The following is a 16,313-nucleotide window of genomic DNA, read 5'->3' on the forward strand; positions in this document are numbered from 1 at the left end:
CACCATTTCCATTGATGAAGCAATGAAGACTTCAGCCCGCTGTAGCTTTTTTGACTGTGATCGGCCTGCACAATGACCCTTGTTCAGCCCAGTCCACATCAGCCCATACAATGAAGTCTTTTGTAGGGTTGATTCAGTCTGATATCATGCTGGAAACTATTTAGATGAGGATCACATGTTGTTCGGGCACGCCGTTTCTAAGATTCTCCTCTTACTCATTCAAGGGGAGAATGTCAAACCTCCTATAGACAATAAGATGGTTGTATGTAGTCTCAGGACACACCAGGAAGAGATGGTATTCACAAAGAAGACTGACTTACTTCCCTTTGTTGTGTAAAAAGACTTCTCGTTTTTAAGCTGTTCGCTTAACATGCTGTCAAACTGTTGGAGGTTTAATGAAAATACAACCCTGTCAGAAAGTCTGATGTGCATGCTATTGATCTTCTGATTATGGCATGTAGCACAAATAGATATCTTTGACATTTACATTATTTTGATCTGGTCTAACAGCCCTTGTTTAATTTGGATGCCAAAATATTTTCATAGTTTGGAATTGCCTTTCAGATTTATGAGAATGCAATTGCCTGTAAAATTGCTCCCTGAATACCATTTGATTCCTTTCATTATTACTTTATGCCATTGCCTTTCACGGCTTTTCTCAGAATATGCTGTAATGTTTAATATTCTGGCTTAATATCTAAAACATCTTCCTGAGATCAGGTCGTCTCCTCGAAGGTATCACAGCCTTGTTGAATTTCATTAAGTGCTCTCGACATGCATTTTGTGCGTACTTGCATGTGCTCTCTTATACGCCACACAGTGCAGAGTTGTACATCGGGACTTAGCTGCTGCTGAATTTTCCCACACTGTTGCAGACAGGCTGGAGCTAGAGATTCAGCGCTTTGATGATAAGCTTCTACAGCAAACAAATGCAGCAGGTTTCAGGTCTGGCAGCTGGAGTCCAAGCCTAAAGCTAACTGCTTATCAACTACTTAATCCCAAAGTGGTGAAGGCCATTTCACGGTCAAATGATTCAACAGGGTGGTACCTTATCTAACTGAAGAGACAGAGACTATGCACACAACTCTCTTGTTATTATGTGAAACTCTATCTAGTTGTCTTGGCATGTGTAGTGTATATAACCCACGGTGAGGGAGTTTTTACTGTCTGCTGCTTCCTGAAGATTACAGACGCAAACAGCCCACGACTGAGACCTTATACAGATTTATCAAATGAGCTTTATTTTCCCTCCTTGTTCCACTAAAGTGAAGACAGGCCTTATCTATCTATTCTTAACAACACCGAGAATGGCGACGCTACAGCTTAACTTTCCACGACCACATGCAGCCACCTGTATATGCCCAGGGGCTCCAGTAGGAGGTATGTTGTAAATAATTTACCTGTGCAGAATGACTGAATAATTCAAGCGCTGAATTAGACACACGTGTTGTTGCATATGTGACCAAAGTGTCTGCAAAAAGGAAGCAAGCTTTGGCTTGAGTAGAATTCATATCCAGGTGGGTGCTATTTTGTTTTTAAACACATTAAGATTAAAGAAATATGATATCTTGGTTTCATTGTAGTGTAACATGTGTCAGCACTCCTTTGCATTGATTTCCTGTTGCAGGATATTAATGCGCGGTGAAGGGCGGGGACCTGTGCTGATAAAATAGTAGAGCACAATTTTCTAGCTCCTGGGCGAGATATAAGGCTTTGTGACGGAAGGGAAGTGGGTGCATGTCGTTTGATGGCGAATACAGATAGAACTTGTGGTGCCCGTTTCTTTTTACAGGGATAAACATCTAGTTCCTTATAGATAACTTGATGTGCTTTTTCACAGTTTGGTTTTTGTCAGAAACCAGCTTGCCACCCGGTGATCTGAAGCAAGATGTTTTTTTTTAATTTATTTATTTTTGTCTAGAGGTACATTTGCAATCGATTTCCATAAATACACCACATGCACACAGCCTGCTGTTAGGAGGCCATTTATACTTTTGTACGCTATTCATATCTTTGGCTCGTGATCCTGTCATAAAGTAAACACTGGTGGGAGAGCCTAGCGTTGGATGCCATACAAATCTGACACTTGATACTGAAGCTACAGCAACTAAAAGGTAAAATCTGCTAGGTTAAAAAAAAATTATAAATCTAAAAGCCTGAGCTGAGATATTTTGAAAAAAACAAACAAACAAGGCAACGCCTGAGCTTTTCCACCCTTCTCGGCTGGGCATATCATCCATGCCCACCATCTACCTTGCCAGTCGCAGCGGGCTTGCCCGCCCACTATGCCTGCGCCTCAGCTAGCTGTGACACTTGATCTAAGGGTCAGCTGCGTCGGATATTTCTGCTGCCTCTGTGTGTATTTTTTTAATGTCGTAAGGGCTGGTTTGCTGTGACAGCCTGTCACATGTCACTAGGGTCAATTCGGATGACTGCAGCTTTTGCTGGCGCTCACTTGCGCTTGACTCTCATGCCTGTGGCAGTGATTCGCAGAGTATTTTCTTTCCTGTAAAATATGCATAATAATCAGTGGAAATAGAGAGTGGCTTCAAAGTCTGGACCACACAGCTTAATTTTGTTTTCCCACTGCTCTCATACTCGCAAGAGTGGCCAGAAAAGAAGTGACACGTTAGTGGCATGTTCTAATTACTCCCTTGGTTATATCATAACTTGTAACTCTATCATCAAATCAACTTCCACAACTGGTGAAGTCACCTGGCAGTAATGTCCGCCGTGCAGTATACCACGTCTATTTTTAGCGCCTGTTTTCTCTTCTCCACGCCCGAATGAAATATCAGTAGCTTTGTAGTTTTGTCAGCTTCTTAATTCATCCCAGTTGGAGGCACAATGTGCTATATAAAGATCAAAAGCCACCTTCTACAATTAATGCGCAGATGGGTCTCAGATGCATGCAGGAACTACACAAGACACAAGCCTGCAGTGTTATTTTGTGCAAACAAATTATATTTAGATCATCTGTCAGTGTGAGATACCTCCGCCCATTTTCCTTGAATGACTGTATAGCCATGAGTTTCTACTCATCATTACGAAATTCCCTTTGGGGAGCTTCTGTCAACTGCATATTGAGACTGATTTAAGAGTGTTTCAGCTCTAGATGACATTTAATTTGAAGACTTTTTCTCTTTTTTTGTGCTGTGTATTTATGCTGCAAAGAGCCTTTTATGAATAGTGTTTCTAGTTACACTAGTAAAAGAATAACTAAGTAAGAGTGACTACTTGAATAATGCGGTTTCCCTCCATTGTTTCCAGTGTTAAGTCTTGCCTCCAGCAAGGAGAGAAAAATGAAAAACAATGGATAGTAGGAGCATTTATAGTGAATGACTAACTGTTAGAGAATGGGGGAGTGAAACTAATATAACCTGTTTGTTCATTGTGTCCCTAACTTGTTAGTCTGTCTGGAATCTGCATAGATTACATACAAATGTCAAAAAATCCATCAAGCAAGAATGTTTAGGTAATGCATGAGTGCTAATTTAAAGCTTGGCTATAGTGAGAAAACGACCGCAGGAACCGCATGCAGGAATTAAAACGAAAACGAAACCAAAATAAAGAGTATCGACGGAGGAATGAATGCTCGAGGCCAGGAAGCACTGATGCTTTCATGAATCAGGTGTCTTGATTTTTCACTCCTCAGATTAACCAGGTCATCCATCCTTCGTATCCAGCCTTTCTTCCTTTCCAACGTAAACCTTGGATGTACAAGCCATGCTGGGAACAAGCAGGACCCTACTTGGCCAGGCACCTTAGGTTCTGTCAGCCTCAGTGACACAGCTCTCTCAGCCACCCGAAGTGTGGTTGCAGCCAGTCTGCCTCCTGTAGAGCAGCACATAGCAGCAGAGCACACACAGTACCCGGAAACCAGCCAGCTCCTGTCCATAATTGTTAGACTTCATGTGGTTTTTGGCGCTGCCATTTTAGCTTGGCTTAATTTCTACCAGAGCTCTTGTGGAATGTGGGTATGGCATTCACTGAGATTATAAACGACCGCGGATGGAGAAGATTCCAAGACTGTACAAATGCGTCTCTGGGCTAATTATCTCAGAAATGTTTGATTCGTTAATTTGATATCTAAAACAACTGATATCGTAGAGTTTCATACCCTTGGTAAATACCTAGATAACTCATTTGTATCAGAAAAAAATGTTATTGTAATGTTAATGGTGATGAAAATGTAAAGCGACTGACTGAGAGCCGTAGATTGTGATGCAGGCGTGTGTGGAAAAGGCAATGTCTCTGATATAAAGGAGGTCACAGCCAGATTACTATTTTATTTATGAGAGGCATGTAAAACACAAGGGTTATGCGCCTATCCAAGGTGCTTCACATATTTGAGGCATACAAGCTGCTGGACAAAAACTGATATGTTGCAGAGAAAAATAGTATGGCCTCCGTCTGAGAGAAGCTTTTTCTCTCTCTTGCTCCTGAAAGTGTCGGAGGTAGCACTTAGAGCTTCATCCTCCAAGCTTGTCTTCTATTTGACTTTAAGCCTCACCTGTGACAGCTGGGCCTCTGTTGTCATAAGCTAATGTCTTTATGTGCATGACTGAAGACCATTTCCCAAGTGATTACATTAAATGATGGCATGGAAAACTTCCCTGGGCTTGAGTTTGTATGCAGACTATAACGCAGCTTCCCAGACAGAGAATAAGAGCTCCGGTTATGCTTGTCAGCCCCGCTCATTATGGCCCATTGGACGTCCCCGCACCTGGAGAGATGTCAGCTTGATCTCTGTGTTTTGTTCGCCTGTCTGTCTTCTGCTGCCTAATGTGTCCTGGAGAGGCAGAATGAAAAACAATCCACGCTGTCGTGGATCTCGTGATTGAGTAGGAAGTGTTAGTTTCTTACAAGGACCAGCTGACGGCAGGGAGCCAGTCTTGCGAGGCGCTGTCCTAATTTATGGATGTGGGTGTTTTCCCTTTCCCGCTTTAGATGTGAATCTTGAAGTCAAAACAAATCGTTTGGAAATTTTTTTTAAAAAGTAGATTTAATCTGTGGTTGTGGTATGCACACATCAATCAGCAGTGGGAATGTAAACAGACACTTGAAATTGTTGCCATACGCCACGAGAAAAAAAAAAAGCACAGTCACCTTCATAGTAGACATTCGGGTGCGTTTTAGCCTTGAGTCCCCAAGTGATTGCAGATAACAGTGCAATGTTGAGGAAAGGATAATCCAGCACTCTGAATAAGTGCCAAAGACAGAGTTTAACTCCTCTTCCCCTAAGGATATCTGCTCCTGAAGGACATCCTGCCTGTGATGTCCAGTCTTCCTCAGACAGGGACCAGCCTTGAATCTGACCTTTTCCTTGCAGTGATTTATATTTTTTCACTGTGAAACGTGTGTTGGTGCAACTCAGCAATGACTATACCCACTGTTCCAGCTAAACCCCTCCAAAGACACGAGTTGCGGGCCCATGCCAGGTCAGCTGCAATGTTGATTTTTGAGAGAGACGGGAGAGAAAGACAGAAACAGACTTCCAAGGCACTTGGCTTGTCTGTCTGTTAAAAGTTAGAAGTTCACATTGGGATTTGACCAAACGCCCTTGCAGCCCACTGACCAGTAGACTAATGGAAAATTATAACAGTAGCATATGGCTGGATTAATCCTGCCACATCAGGTTATACTGGCATCTCCAGCAAGACTACTTTTACAGATGTGGAATGACTGGGACACAGTCCTTGCCATTCTTGCTGTTCCCGCTCTGTGAGATATTCAAAACATCTCTTTCAGCTGTCAGATTTTCTCTCTGACGTCATTTACATAATCTAAAAAATTGTTTAGAGAAAATGAAACTTGTGATTGCCTGTAAATGACAATCACTTATGCAAATACAGATGAGATGAGTGGGATGCAGCAGGCAAGAAAAGAGCCTAAAGCAGGAGGAAGCTTAGCGTTGAAACAATAAGAGTAAATTAGTCTGATTCCACCTAACCCTCCTTTATTTTCTGAAGTCAAAGCACCATCAACACAGCATTCAGGGCAAAATAAGTTAAAGAAGGAGTGGCCCAAGCCAAAGCAATCAAAACAGATTAAGCATAAATCAAAATTAGCTTCTGGGTGCTTCAGTTCAGTCCCAGTTTATGCCTGTCTGCAACCCTGAAGCGGATGCTCCCTCCTCCCTCCCTTCGCTGATCTGCTCTATATCAGGAGCCCCGCTGTTTGAACTAATGGCAAAAGTAATTAAATGTTGGATATTCTAGCTCGGGGCAAGAGAGATGGCTGTTGTTGCAACAGTGAGTGTGTGACTGGTGTCACACTTGTATTTTCCAAATGTTAGTGGCTGGGCAATGACAAAGATGAAGACAGTGATTGTTCTTTTGTGAATTTACATGTAAATTAAACAGATTAAACATAAGTGAAGTCACCGGAGGCCAAATATATGGGACAAAGTTGAGAATAATAAAAAAGTAAATACATTTTGCATGCTGTCATCGCTCTACTCATCAATCCATTTGACTCATCACCAGCCGGCTTTAGTCCAGTCTGCGGTGATAATCTGGTATCGGGAAGTGTCACTCAAGGTCAAACAGCAGTTGGGATAAATACCTAATAAGTGCATGAGTCCAAAATGTTCCACAGGGAGAGTGAATGACAGATAAACCCCCAATGTAACACCCTTAAGTGTATGCTATTGTATTATAAAGATCCCATCTAGATTTTCTGCGTAAAGTAGCACTTTCCCAGCATTGCAGTGGGAGAAATGTCAGCATGTGACACAGCAATTATACCGGTGCCCTTTTATGAGCCTGCAAATTAAGAAATATCTGTCAGGAAGAGGTCAGCCATGTTTAAATGTTAACACACTGGCGATGACCCTGCTGGTCTCATTGTGAGGCTTTCCTTCCAGCTCTGCTGAGATCAACTAATAACACTTCCCATCATCACTTGGGCTTGAAACAGAAGCCTGTGGTGCATTAAACTGACAATGTGGAGCAGATGTGGTCACTAGAAGGCGTGGACATTTTTTTTAAGACGCTTGAACTGTAGAAAGAGAAGTGAGGACATGACCCAGTGTGGCTGATGAAAGCTTGAGTCAAAGCCCCTGATGTGATTTTATTTTTAAAATGAATAAAGAAATGAACTGCCATGTGAGGCATTTTAACCTCATGAGAAGCCCAGTCAGAGCTTGCACAAGGACAGGGAAGGGACTTATCAGATTTATTTGTTTTTTTTTAACCGCTCTATAGTCTCACAAGTTCACACGTTTCCACTTTAAAGGAAGGCGGTCAGTTATTTTGTTCATTCCTCCAAACTGCTGACTGAACAGCTGATTTAATCAATGATAAATGAGTACGAAAAAATTCATAGGGTAGTGCTTGATCTTTGGAAGTGCCAAGGAGTAGAGTAAAGGGGGTTAAAGAGTGCAGATTTTCATAGGAATTAGGAAAATAATAGAAAACATACCCAGAGTTAGATGATGGGACAATTAAAGGAAAGGCTGGTGATAACAAGGCTGCAGCTACAGACGGGGATGTCTGATGCTGATGTATACTGAGCGCCTCCTGTGGTCCGCGGGTCTTGTCGTGGGAGCACATACACAGTCATTAGTCTCTTGTAGAGCTGCTTTTAACCGCAAAGAAGGATTGCATTTGGTTTTTAACTGTAGAATTAAGGGATTATGTTGAAACCTGCTAACTTCCTCACTCCGAAAAAGATATTTATTGCTTTAAAAAAAAGACTTAAGATGATCTGTTTCAAGGAAGGAGTGAGCTGTAGACTATTCTCAGTGGTTTCCACTTTACTGTCTGATAATCAGAGCTGTGTGAAACTGTGTGAACGCCCATGCTTGAATCAAATAAGGGGCCTTAGCACCCTCTTGTGAAGCACTTCTGCAGCACAAAATCATTGTGATCACCATGTTTACAGCAGAAAACACATGTGCATTGTGGCCCTGTGGTATTTCTGTTAATTGCATTTGATACATTGAGGCTCATTATATTAATGCCATCTGCTCCTTCTCTGTGTGCATAGCTGGCAGGCCTGGGGTGGGACAGAGAACATGGCTGAACCACAGCGGGAAAGCACCAGCAGCCTGCAGAGGAAGAAGCCTCCCTGGCTCAGGCTGGACATTCCCACGACTCAGATGTCACTAGATGAGCCTCCCACATTTGTTCAGGTGCTCTTTCCCTTACTTTTTGTCACTGTTGTCATTTATGTGTGTTAACACTTTTCCAATAAATCTCCTCTGCAGCCGGTGAAGAGACAGGGTTTTCTGCGCAGTATCAGCATGCCAGTCGAGCCCTCTCACCTCCAGTCCCCACCCCGCGATGTCTTTGACACCCGGCGGCCTGTCTTGCAACGCCAGTCATCCATCACTCAGACCATTAAGAGGTAAAACACATGTTTTTTTATTGCCATCACCCACAATATGGAAGTTTAGGATTAACACTTCAGGAAGCTTTAGAATTTTAACTTTAAGAACTTAACATCTCCTTAGCAGAGTAGCATGCAGTGAAGCTGTAGCCCACGTCTTGTTGGCTAGAGTTTGTGACTTTAGTTTACAGATTATGGGATGTCATGCAAAGTTAAATAGTGGATGGTGGCATGTTAAAAAGTAACTTCCCCTCCCTTACCTTTTTCCAAATTTCCTAACTGCTTCCCGTTAACATCTTGATGTCCTCTGCCCGGTATTACCTTCCTAATTTTGGAACTCTAAATGAAAACCTTTACATAACAATCTGCTTTGCTCTCTCCGCATGGCTGCCACAGCGCTATCCAGCTGCACATTTCCTTTTCACTGCCTGTTGTTGTCTTTTCTCTTTTCTTCTCCTTCCCCTTTCTTGTCCCTTCTCGCCACCTCGTGGTCCTGCTCTGCCTGGTCACAGCAGCAGGAGGGTTCACTTTGAGCGGATTAACACAGTGCCCGTTAAGGGGCAGCGGGCTGCACGGCGCAGCACCAGGAAACACCACTCTCTCTCCAGAACTCTGCTCAGGTACGCCAGGATGTGTTTGGTTCAGAATGAGGCTAGAGATCTGTAATTACTGATTTCACTATTATGATATATGGGCTTGATACTTTTAATGCAGCCTTAGACATTTGATCAGTATCAGTCCAGCTTCCAAATCACAGGAAACCATTTCTCTTTTAGTCACTGGATGTCGCATCCATGCGTCATGTCATCACCACAAAGACTTCTTTATAACTGAGTCAGAAGGGCATGCAAAACCAAAAGCTGTTATTTTCCTGTTACTGTTACAAACAAATGTTGTAGTAATGGCCAATAATGGCCATCTGCCAAACAAATCACAAGATGTATATGTTGTCTTAGAGCAGTGCTCATTAGTGAACCAGCATTTTAAGGATGACATGCCAGATTTGACGGCCCCGTTAGATTAGAGAGTATGTTCCTGGGCAGTGACAATGACCAGGCATAATCACGGAAGCCAAGCTGACGCAATAAAAGGCTCTCAACGTCTGTGCTTATCACGGAAGTCCTATCACCAGCATACACTTCAAGAACTAAGGGTCACACAGATATTACATCGTCTTAAGGAAAGGGTGAGCTTAAGAATACATAAACACCATCAAATTTCCACCTAGCCTTCACTCTGCAGCTGGCAATTAGTGCAGAAACAGCTAGCTGGCCTGAATTTTCCTTTGAAGAATGTTTCCACTTCCACTTCCTGGCCTCGGGGAGCTGTAACATTGTTTGCTCTGGTACTTATTAGGCTTCAACTTAAACAACATGATTGCATGTGTATACATCAAGGGTTACTAGAATGTGCCGGTGTGCAGAGTGGGACACAAATAAAACTTAAAAAGCATCCTTATTGTGTGTTTAATGGGATTTGCTGTCTGCTGGTGTCAGTTAAGATTAGGAAAGCTTAGTATGTTGTATTTTATTTGGCGCCTCAAAACTCAACTAGTTCCTAAAAGTGCGTGACAACACTGTGCATAAATATTTGGAGTGTGTAAATGTGTGACTTTCCCAGTGTATCTGGACATACGCAATACATGCCTAGACTTGTTCCCTCTCCTGTGCCCATTACTTAGACTATCTAGGGCACCTTTTTTACACCGTGGGAGGTGTTGTCTTATCAGTGCCTTGCATGTTTGCCGACCAACTCCTCTATATATTGCAAGGTTCTCTCACTCTGTCTTTCTTTAGAAAGGTAGGTGAATTTAATATCTCTGCGGGAAATGAAGCTGAAAAGTTGGTGTTTGTGGTTTTAAGGGGAACGGCGGACTGGTTTGGAGTCAGTAAGGACGGAGATGCCACTCAGAGATGGCAGAGGAAAAGTTTGCGCCACTGCAGCCTGCGCTATGGAAAGCTAAAACCACAGGTGATCCGAGAGATGGACCTGCCCAGCCAGGACAACATCTCCTTGACCAGCACTGAGACTCCACCTCCTCTCTATGTCCCCTCCTCACAACATGGCATGCAAAAGGTGAAGGGACACTTTGACACTACATGTTTAAAAAAAAACAAACTGATCTAATTTAGCAGAGAGGACATGAAAATAACACTGCTCAAAAGACATTACTGTGTAAGTGCAATAAAAACTTATCTAGCAGGTGTCACACTGTTTATTTTGTTTGTGATTGCAAATAAATGTGTAATTTTGATGGAAAAAAATGAGAAAACACAGGTATTTATGGCCTTAATTAAAGAGGGGAACTTTTTTTAAAAACATGTATCTAATATCTGAGGTAAAACATTCTTGTGAGATCTGCCTAACTTGTTGATCCACTGATCTCCAGATTGTGGACCCACTGGCGCGAGGAAGAGCATTCCGCATGGTGGAGGAGGTGGATGGTTACAGCGTGCCCCAGACCCCCATCACCCCTGGAGCTGCTTCGCTTTGCTCCTTCACCAGCTCCCGCTCAGGTCTCAATCGGCTGCCTCGCCGACGTAAGAGGGAGTCTGTGGCAAAGATGAGTTTCAGGGCTGCAGCGGCGCTGGTCAAGGTGGGAGGGAGGGATCCAGTAAACAGATTACATTTAAATACATGCGGTCTTTATAAAAATTAGCATTAATACTGTACAATAAAGAGTAAAACACTTTTGCATGTGGGCTCTATTTGTGCTGGTTCACTGATTTTGATGATATTTCTCAGGGGCGCTCATTACGGGAGAGCACTCTAAGACGGGCTCAAAGACGAAGCTTCACCCCCGCAAGCTTCATGGAGGAAGATGTGGTTGACTTTCCTGATGAATTGGACACATCCTTCTTTGCTAGAGTAAGACGAGACAAATAACAATATTCTTGTTCATGTTTCAAAGCCCCTAATCGCGTCTTCTTTGTAGGATATTCTGATGCACGAGGAGTTGTCCACATACGCAGACGAAGTCTTTGAGTCACCGTCTGAGGCGGCCGTGAAGGAGGCCGAGCCCAGCAGCAAGAAGGATGAGACGGAGCTGACAGGCAGCGCCCTAGATAAGACGGAGCTGGAAAGAAGTCATCTCATGCTGTGAGTTGCCACAGGGTTTGTCAGTGAGGCTGTGCTGATAATTTTAACATGAATCTTCATTCCTGTAAAGCAGTTTTCTCATGAAAAGTGCAAAAGATATGAGTCAGACAGTAGTGTTAGTTTAGATCAGTGTTTCCAAAAATCAAAATATAATAGACAATATAAAAAGCAATATATAAACTGACAGTGTAGGTTTGTGATTCTGGTTGGCGATGTTGTCTGACATTATCGCAAGTTGGAAATTTGTTCTAAAAGACAATGCACTATCTGATGAGGACATACGTCTCCCTTTTATTTCAGACCTCTGGAGCGAGGGTGGCGTAAAGCCAAAGAAGGAACTGGACCACCAAAGGTGCCCTTGCGGCAGGAGGTCGTGAGTGTTCACGGACAGCGGCGTGGGCAGCGCATTGTTGTTCCTGTCAAGAAGCTTTTTGCCCGAGAGAAACGGCCCTATGGCTTGGGCATGGTGGGGAAACTCACAAACCGCACCTACCGCAAGCGCATTGACAGCTACGTCAAGAGACAAATAGAGGATATGGATGACCACAGGTACAAAACTTCTCACTAATGAGCAGTTCTACCCCACAGTGGGTGATGTTGATGGATGTGTAGCTGCTGCTTATTAAACATGTTCTTTGTCTCTTCTAGGCCTTTTTTTACATACTGGATCACCTTTGTCCATTTGCTCATCACTATCTTGGCTGTGTCCATCTATGGTTTTGCACCTCCAGGCTTCTCCCAGCATGAGACGGTTGATTCTGTGAGTCCAGGCTCAGATGGGGGATGTATGTGCATTGACGCCTTGGCAATTTTCATCTTTCAATAATGTGTAACCTTTCTTTTTTTGTGTGTGATAATTCAGGTTTTAAGAAACAAAGGTGTGTATGAAAATGTCAAGTTTGTACAGCAGGAGAACTTTTGGATTGGGCCCAGTTCGGTAAGCTGTCTTTGATTATGTGTTTTTTTTTGTTGTTGTTGTTTTTTTTTGTAATTTGTTCTTTTTTAAAATCTTAGAGTTCATGCATAAATGTCAGCAAATTATTAAATTTTTTCCTTTATACCTCTATCCATTCATTTTTAGGAAGCCCTGATCCACTTGGGGGCCAAATACTCTCCATGCATGCGCCAAGACCAGCAAGTGCATGATCTCATCAGGGAAAAGAGGGACATCGAAAGAAACTCTGCCTGCTGTGTGCGCAACGATCGCTCAGGCTGCGTCCAAACCTCAGAGGAGGAATGCTCGGTCGGTAAACAACCCTTTATTTTGGGATCCTTGACATTTGCAGCTCTGCATCAAAGAGAAGCCATGGGCAATGTTGATTTCTTGTTTTCAGAGTACTCTGGCTGTGTGGGTGAAATGGCCGGGGCATCCCAGCACTCCCAAGTTAAATGGTAAAGACAGACAGTACGGTTCAGTGTGCCATCAGGATCCCAGGTAAGGCGCCTAGTAGTTTCAGTGGTTGAAGCTTGCGGTGTTTATTTAATGATAACGACACTGTACTGCTATACCTTCTGTGCTTCCAGGATATGTCTAGAGCCAGCCTCAGTGTCACCTCATGAATGGCCCGATGACATCACCAAGTGGCCAGTGAGTATGCTGAAACGCCGCTTGGTTTTGAGGCCCAAACAGAAGAAGGATAGATCAGATTGTGATTTTTCTCAAGAGAGTCCAGGATTTAAATCTAGAGCTAGGCCCTCCTGTGTGGCGTTTGCATGTTGTCCCTGTGTTTGTGCCGGTTTTCTCGAGGAGCTGGTACCCTCAGCACTGCAGGGCAACCACCCACTTTTCCACTACTAAGGATCGATTAAATGCATTAAAATAGTTTTTTAAATCTCACCTTTATTGCTACGACTGGTAAATCCTGACACCCTTCTAATATTTATGTTATACCTCAAAACACAGAAATTTTAGATCATTTGCAATTTAGCAATGTTATCATCTTTCTCCCTGCTACTTTTATACTATTCTCAGTATAAAAAATGCTTGCTTTTGGTGTAGCTGAGTTGTAAAAAAAAAAAAAATTTACACTACAGAATTCATTCTGTTTTATTTTAAAATTTTTGCCTTGGATATAATCAGGATAAATTGACTGTTGTTCCCTTTTTCCCTGGCTTTTAGGTTTGTACCAGGTACAACACAGGGAACCATACCAACCTGCCTCATATAGACTGTACCATCACAGGCCGACCCTGCTGCATTGGAACCAAAGGGAGGTGAGGAGAGAAACATTTATTCCAAATAAATTGCACACTGGATGAATAACCACTTGATTCACTTGCTTAACACATGCCGTTTGCTTTCTTCAAGGTGTGAAATTACATCCCGGGAATATTGTGACTTCATGAAGGGCTACTTTCATGAGGAGGCTACTCTTTGCTCTCAAGTAAGCAACTCTGTTTAATACAGAAGAAAGAAAAAAAACCCACTTAGTACTGATTAGAAAGATGTGGGGGGGTTTAATGTTTAAGGAACTGTGTAGGTGTCTGCCTTTCTTTCCAGTTTTTCCATTCCTTGTTTTGGGTTTTCATTATGACTGTGTGATGTTATTATGTCACGACACCGTGTTCTGCCCTTTCTTTAGGTGCACTGCATGGACGATGTGTGTGGACTGTTGCCTTTCCTCAACCCTGAGGTCCCAGATCAGTTTTACAGGCTCTGGCTCTCACTCTTCCTACATGCTGGGTGAGTCAGTCGCTGGCAGTAGCTGCTCATTCAGCTTTCTACCTGGCAAAAGAATCAAGTACTAATAAAAGTAATAGTTGGAAAGTTTTAACAGGTTTTGTGGTGTTTAGTTATTGTTTCAAGACAACTTCTAACATGAGCTGGATTAAACAAAAAGAAAATAATAATAATAATAACTAATTTCACCAACCAGAGGGACAATTAACACAGTTCTTCTTATCAGACAGTGGAAATGGTCCACGTCAGGGTCTGTGTTAGCACCAAGCAGCGAAGACAGAAATTATTAAAAGATCTGAATCAGGCAGGTTTATCCGCCCAAGATGTTTGCCACACACAAGGAAATTAGCTCTTGGTATCAATATGTCCTCGTATCACAACAAATCAAATACAGAGGCATCCTCAACACATATATGAAAGATGAATAGATGGTTAATAGAAGACAACAAAAGGAGGTGAGGACAAATAGTGCCTTTACAGACAATGAATTATATGTGGTTGGTTCCTGTTTGTTTATTAAAAAAATACACACTGAATGGGAGAATATGCCAGTTAAGAAGTGTTGAAATAGTGTTGGTTAGTTGATTATGTAGGCACCTGAGTACTGCAGGGATGACTTTTTCATTCTTTAAATTATATTATATTTATTGGTTGCTAACTGTGCTCTACACTTTTTGGAATAGTGCAGAAAATAAGATAATATGCATATAATAATAATATCATAAAGTTTCTCATACTTATGTGAGTTTTTGGCACAACAAACTTCACAAATTAATGCATCTTTCATTATTACTGAAGCACAAATGCAGTCACATAAAGTAAGTAATAATATTACCAGTCCAAGTTCCTGTGCTTGGCAAAATGAAGAATAATTTCCAGGAAATCCTCTGTAATATCATAATGCCACTTGTTAGCAAATGGCATCTCTGGAATACATAAAAATTAAGAACTCGTGGGTAGTTTATTTCTGTTTTGTAAAGTAAACACAACAAGATTGTAAACTGACATGTGACGTGTTCATTTACCTTGCAAATGCAAGGGGTCACCCGTAGGCGAGAGTGGTGCATGCTCTACGTGCAACCGCCAATTTTTACTTATGTGCGACTGAACTATAAAGCACTTAGTAAATAATAATGTTCCTTATTTTGCTGAATAACTAAATATTCCACAATAATGTGTTAGATATAAATACAGTTGCCCAAACTGACATTTTAATATTTGACGTGTCAGATAGTGACAGGAGTGCACGCTGCATGAATAGGCAGAGAAGTGACAGGTTTTCTGATTCTTCTTGCTGACGCTTCACTTGTCGTTGCCACATTTGACTCCTGCAAATGTTCTTTGGTTTGGCAGCTCTGGGTTCATTACCCTGTTGGTAGCGCATCCTATAAAACTGCTGCATTCAGGAATTTCCTTTTTTTATACATATTTTTCTTTTAAACCAGAACGTTTGTGCAATACAAATTCAAGGGAAGCTCTGTTCTCCCCTCCATTGTTGGGGGGATTTAATTGTTCTCTGTCTTTATTCCTGTTTAAAAGTGTATATATAATAATGTTATTATAATACAATATCATTAGAGAGATAGGGGCAATCTTCTTATCAGATGAACCAGCAGTGCCTCATATGCAGTTGGCTAAAGTTACTCCAGCTGTTTTCCATGTGTTCCACGTATTCATTACTTGCAGTTATTCGCAGTATATATCAGACTGTCAGTTTCTCTTTGGTGTAGTTTAGACCTGTCAGTCAGGCAGCACAAAGAGCTGACCTTCATCTTTATTCAGTCTCTTATCTCTCTCCTGGGTAATTAAACAAAGTGCCCTCGCCACACGAACTCATTAAGCTTCAGTGAGATGGAGGCTGATTTTGCTGTTGAGCAAAGTCATTCCCACTCGGCACTTGAGGGGCTTGCCTCTTCAACACAGAGGGATTATCTTCCCAACACGTGCGGCTTTTCACCCACATTCACTCGCGCATCACACTCGTCACACATATGAACTATTTGTCATTGTCTGTCCTCCCAGAATCCTTCACTGCCTGGTGTCGGTGGCTTTCCAGATGACCATCCTGAGGGATCTGGAGAAGCTGGCAGGCTGGTTGCGCATTTCAATCATTTACATACTCAGTGGCATCACTGGCAACTTAGCTTCAGCCATTTTCCTGCCCTACAGAGCAGAGGTGATCACCAGCTAGACACAATAC

At 42.3% G+C, this 16,313-nt stretch overlaps 1 protein-coding gene across 5 annotated transcripts in view; it reads left to right on the plus strand.

Annotated features, from left to right (window-relative positions):
- The window catches only part of rhbdf1a (rhomboid 5 homolog 1a (Drosophila)), a 37,169-nt gene that overhangs the window by 11,821 nt on the left and 9,035 nt on the right, over nucleotides 1-16,313 (plus strand). For 3 of the 5 annotated variants that reach the window (XM_085271653.1, XM_085271655.1, XM_085271654.1), the window contains exons 2-18: nucleotides 7,993-8,137; nucleotides 8,213-8,352; nucleotides 8,847-8,954; nucleotides 10,197-10,410; nucleotides 10,724-10,930; nucleotides 11,080-11,202; nucleotides 11,270-11,433; nucleotides 11,734-11,982; nucleotides 12,082-12,193; nucleotides 12,296-12,370; nucleotides 12,515-12,676; nucleotides 12,768-12,868; nucleotides 12,958-13,021; nucleotides 13,553-13,647; nucleotides 13,742-13,817; nucleotides 14,016-14,116; nucleotides 16,136-16,289. In XM_085271653.1, the coding sequence (XP_085127779.1) occupies nucleotides 8,021-8,137; nucleotides 8,213-8,352; nucleotides 8,847-8,954; nucleotides 10,197-10,410; nucleotides 10,724-10,930; nucleotides 11,080-11,202; nucleotides 11,270-11,433; nucleotides 11,734-11,982; nucleotides 12,082-12,193; nucleotides 12,296-12,370; nucleotides 12,515-12,676; nucleotides 12,768-12,868; nucleotides 12,958-13,021; nucleotides 13,553-13,647; nucleotides 13,742-13,817; nucleotides 14,016-14,116; nucleotides 16,136-16,289 (2,262 nt within the window). In that variant the 5' untranslated portion in view covers nucleotides 7,993-8,020. The remainder of the gene's footprint in view (nucleotides 1-7,992; nucleotides 8,138-8,212; nucleotides 8,353-8,846; nucleotides 8,955-10,196; nucleotides 10,411-10,723; nucleotides 10,931-11,079; nucleotides 11,203-11,269; nucleotides 11,434-11,733; nucleotides 11,983-12,081; nucleotides 12,194-12,295; nucleotides 12,371-12,514; nucleotides 12,677-12,767; nucleotides 12,869-12,957; nucleotides 13,022-13,552; nucleotides 13,648-13,741; nucleotides 13,818-14,015; nucleotides 14,117-16,135; nucleotides 16,290-16,313) is intronic. The other 2 variants (XM_085271657.1, XM_085271658.1) reach the window with 2 other exon arrangements.

This window comes from Mchenga conophoros, linkage group LG4 (genome assembly GCF_057382185.1).
Source record: "Mchenga conophoros isolate Kocher_MC1m ecotype Shallow Benthic linkage group LG4, M_conophoros_male_GT1.1, whole genome shotgun sequence".
Classification (NCBI taxonomy): Eukaryota; Metazoa; Chordata; class Actinopteri; order Cichliformes; family Cichlidae; genus Mchenga; species Mchenga conophoros.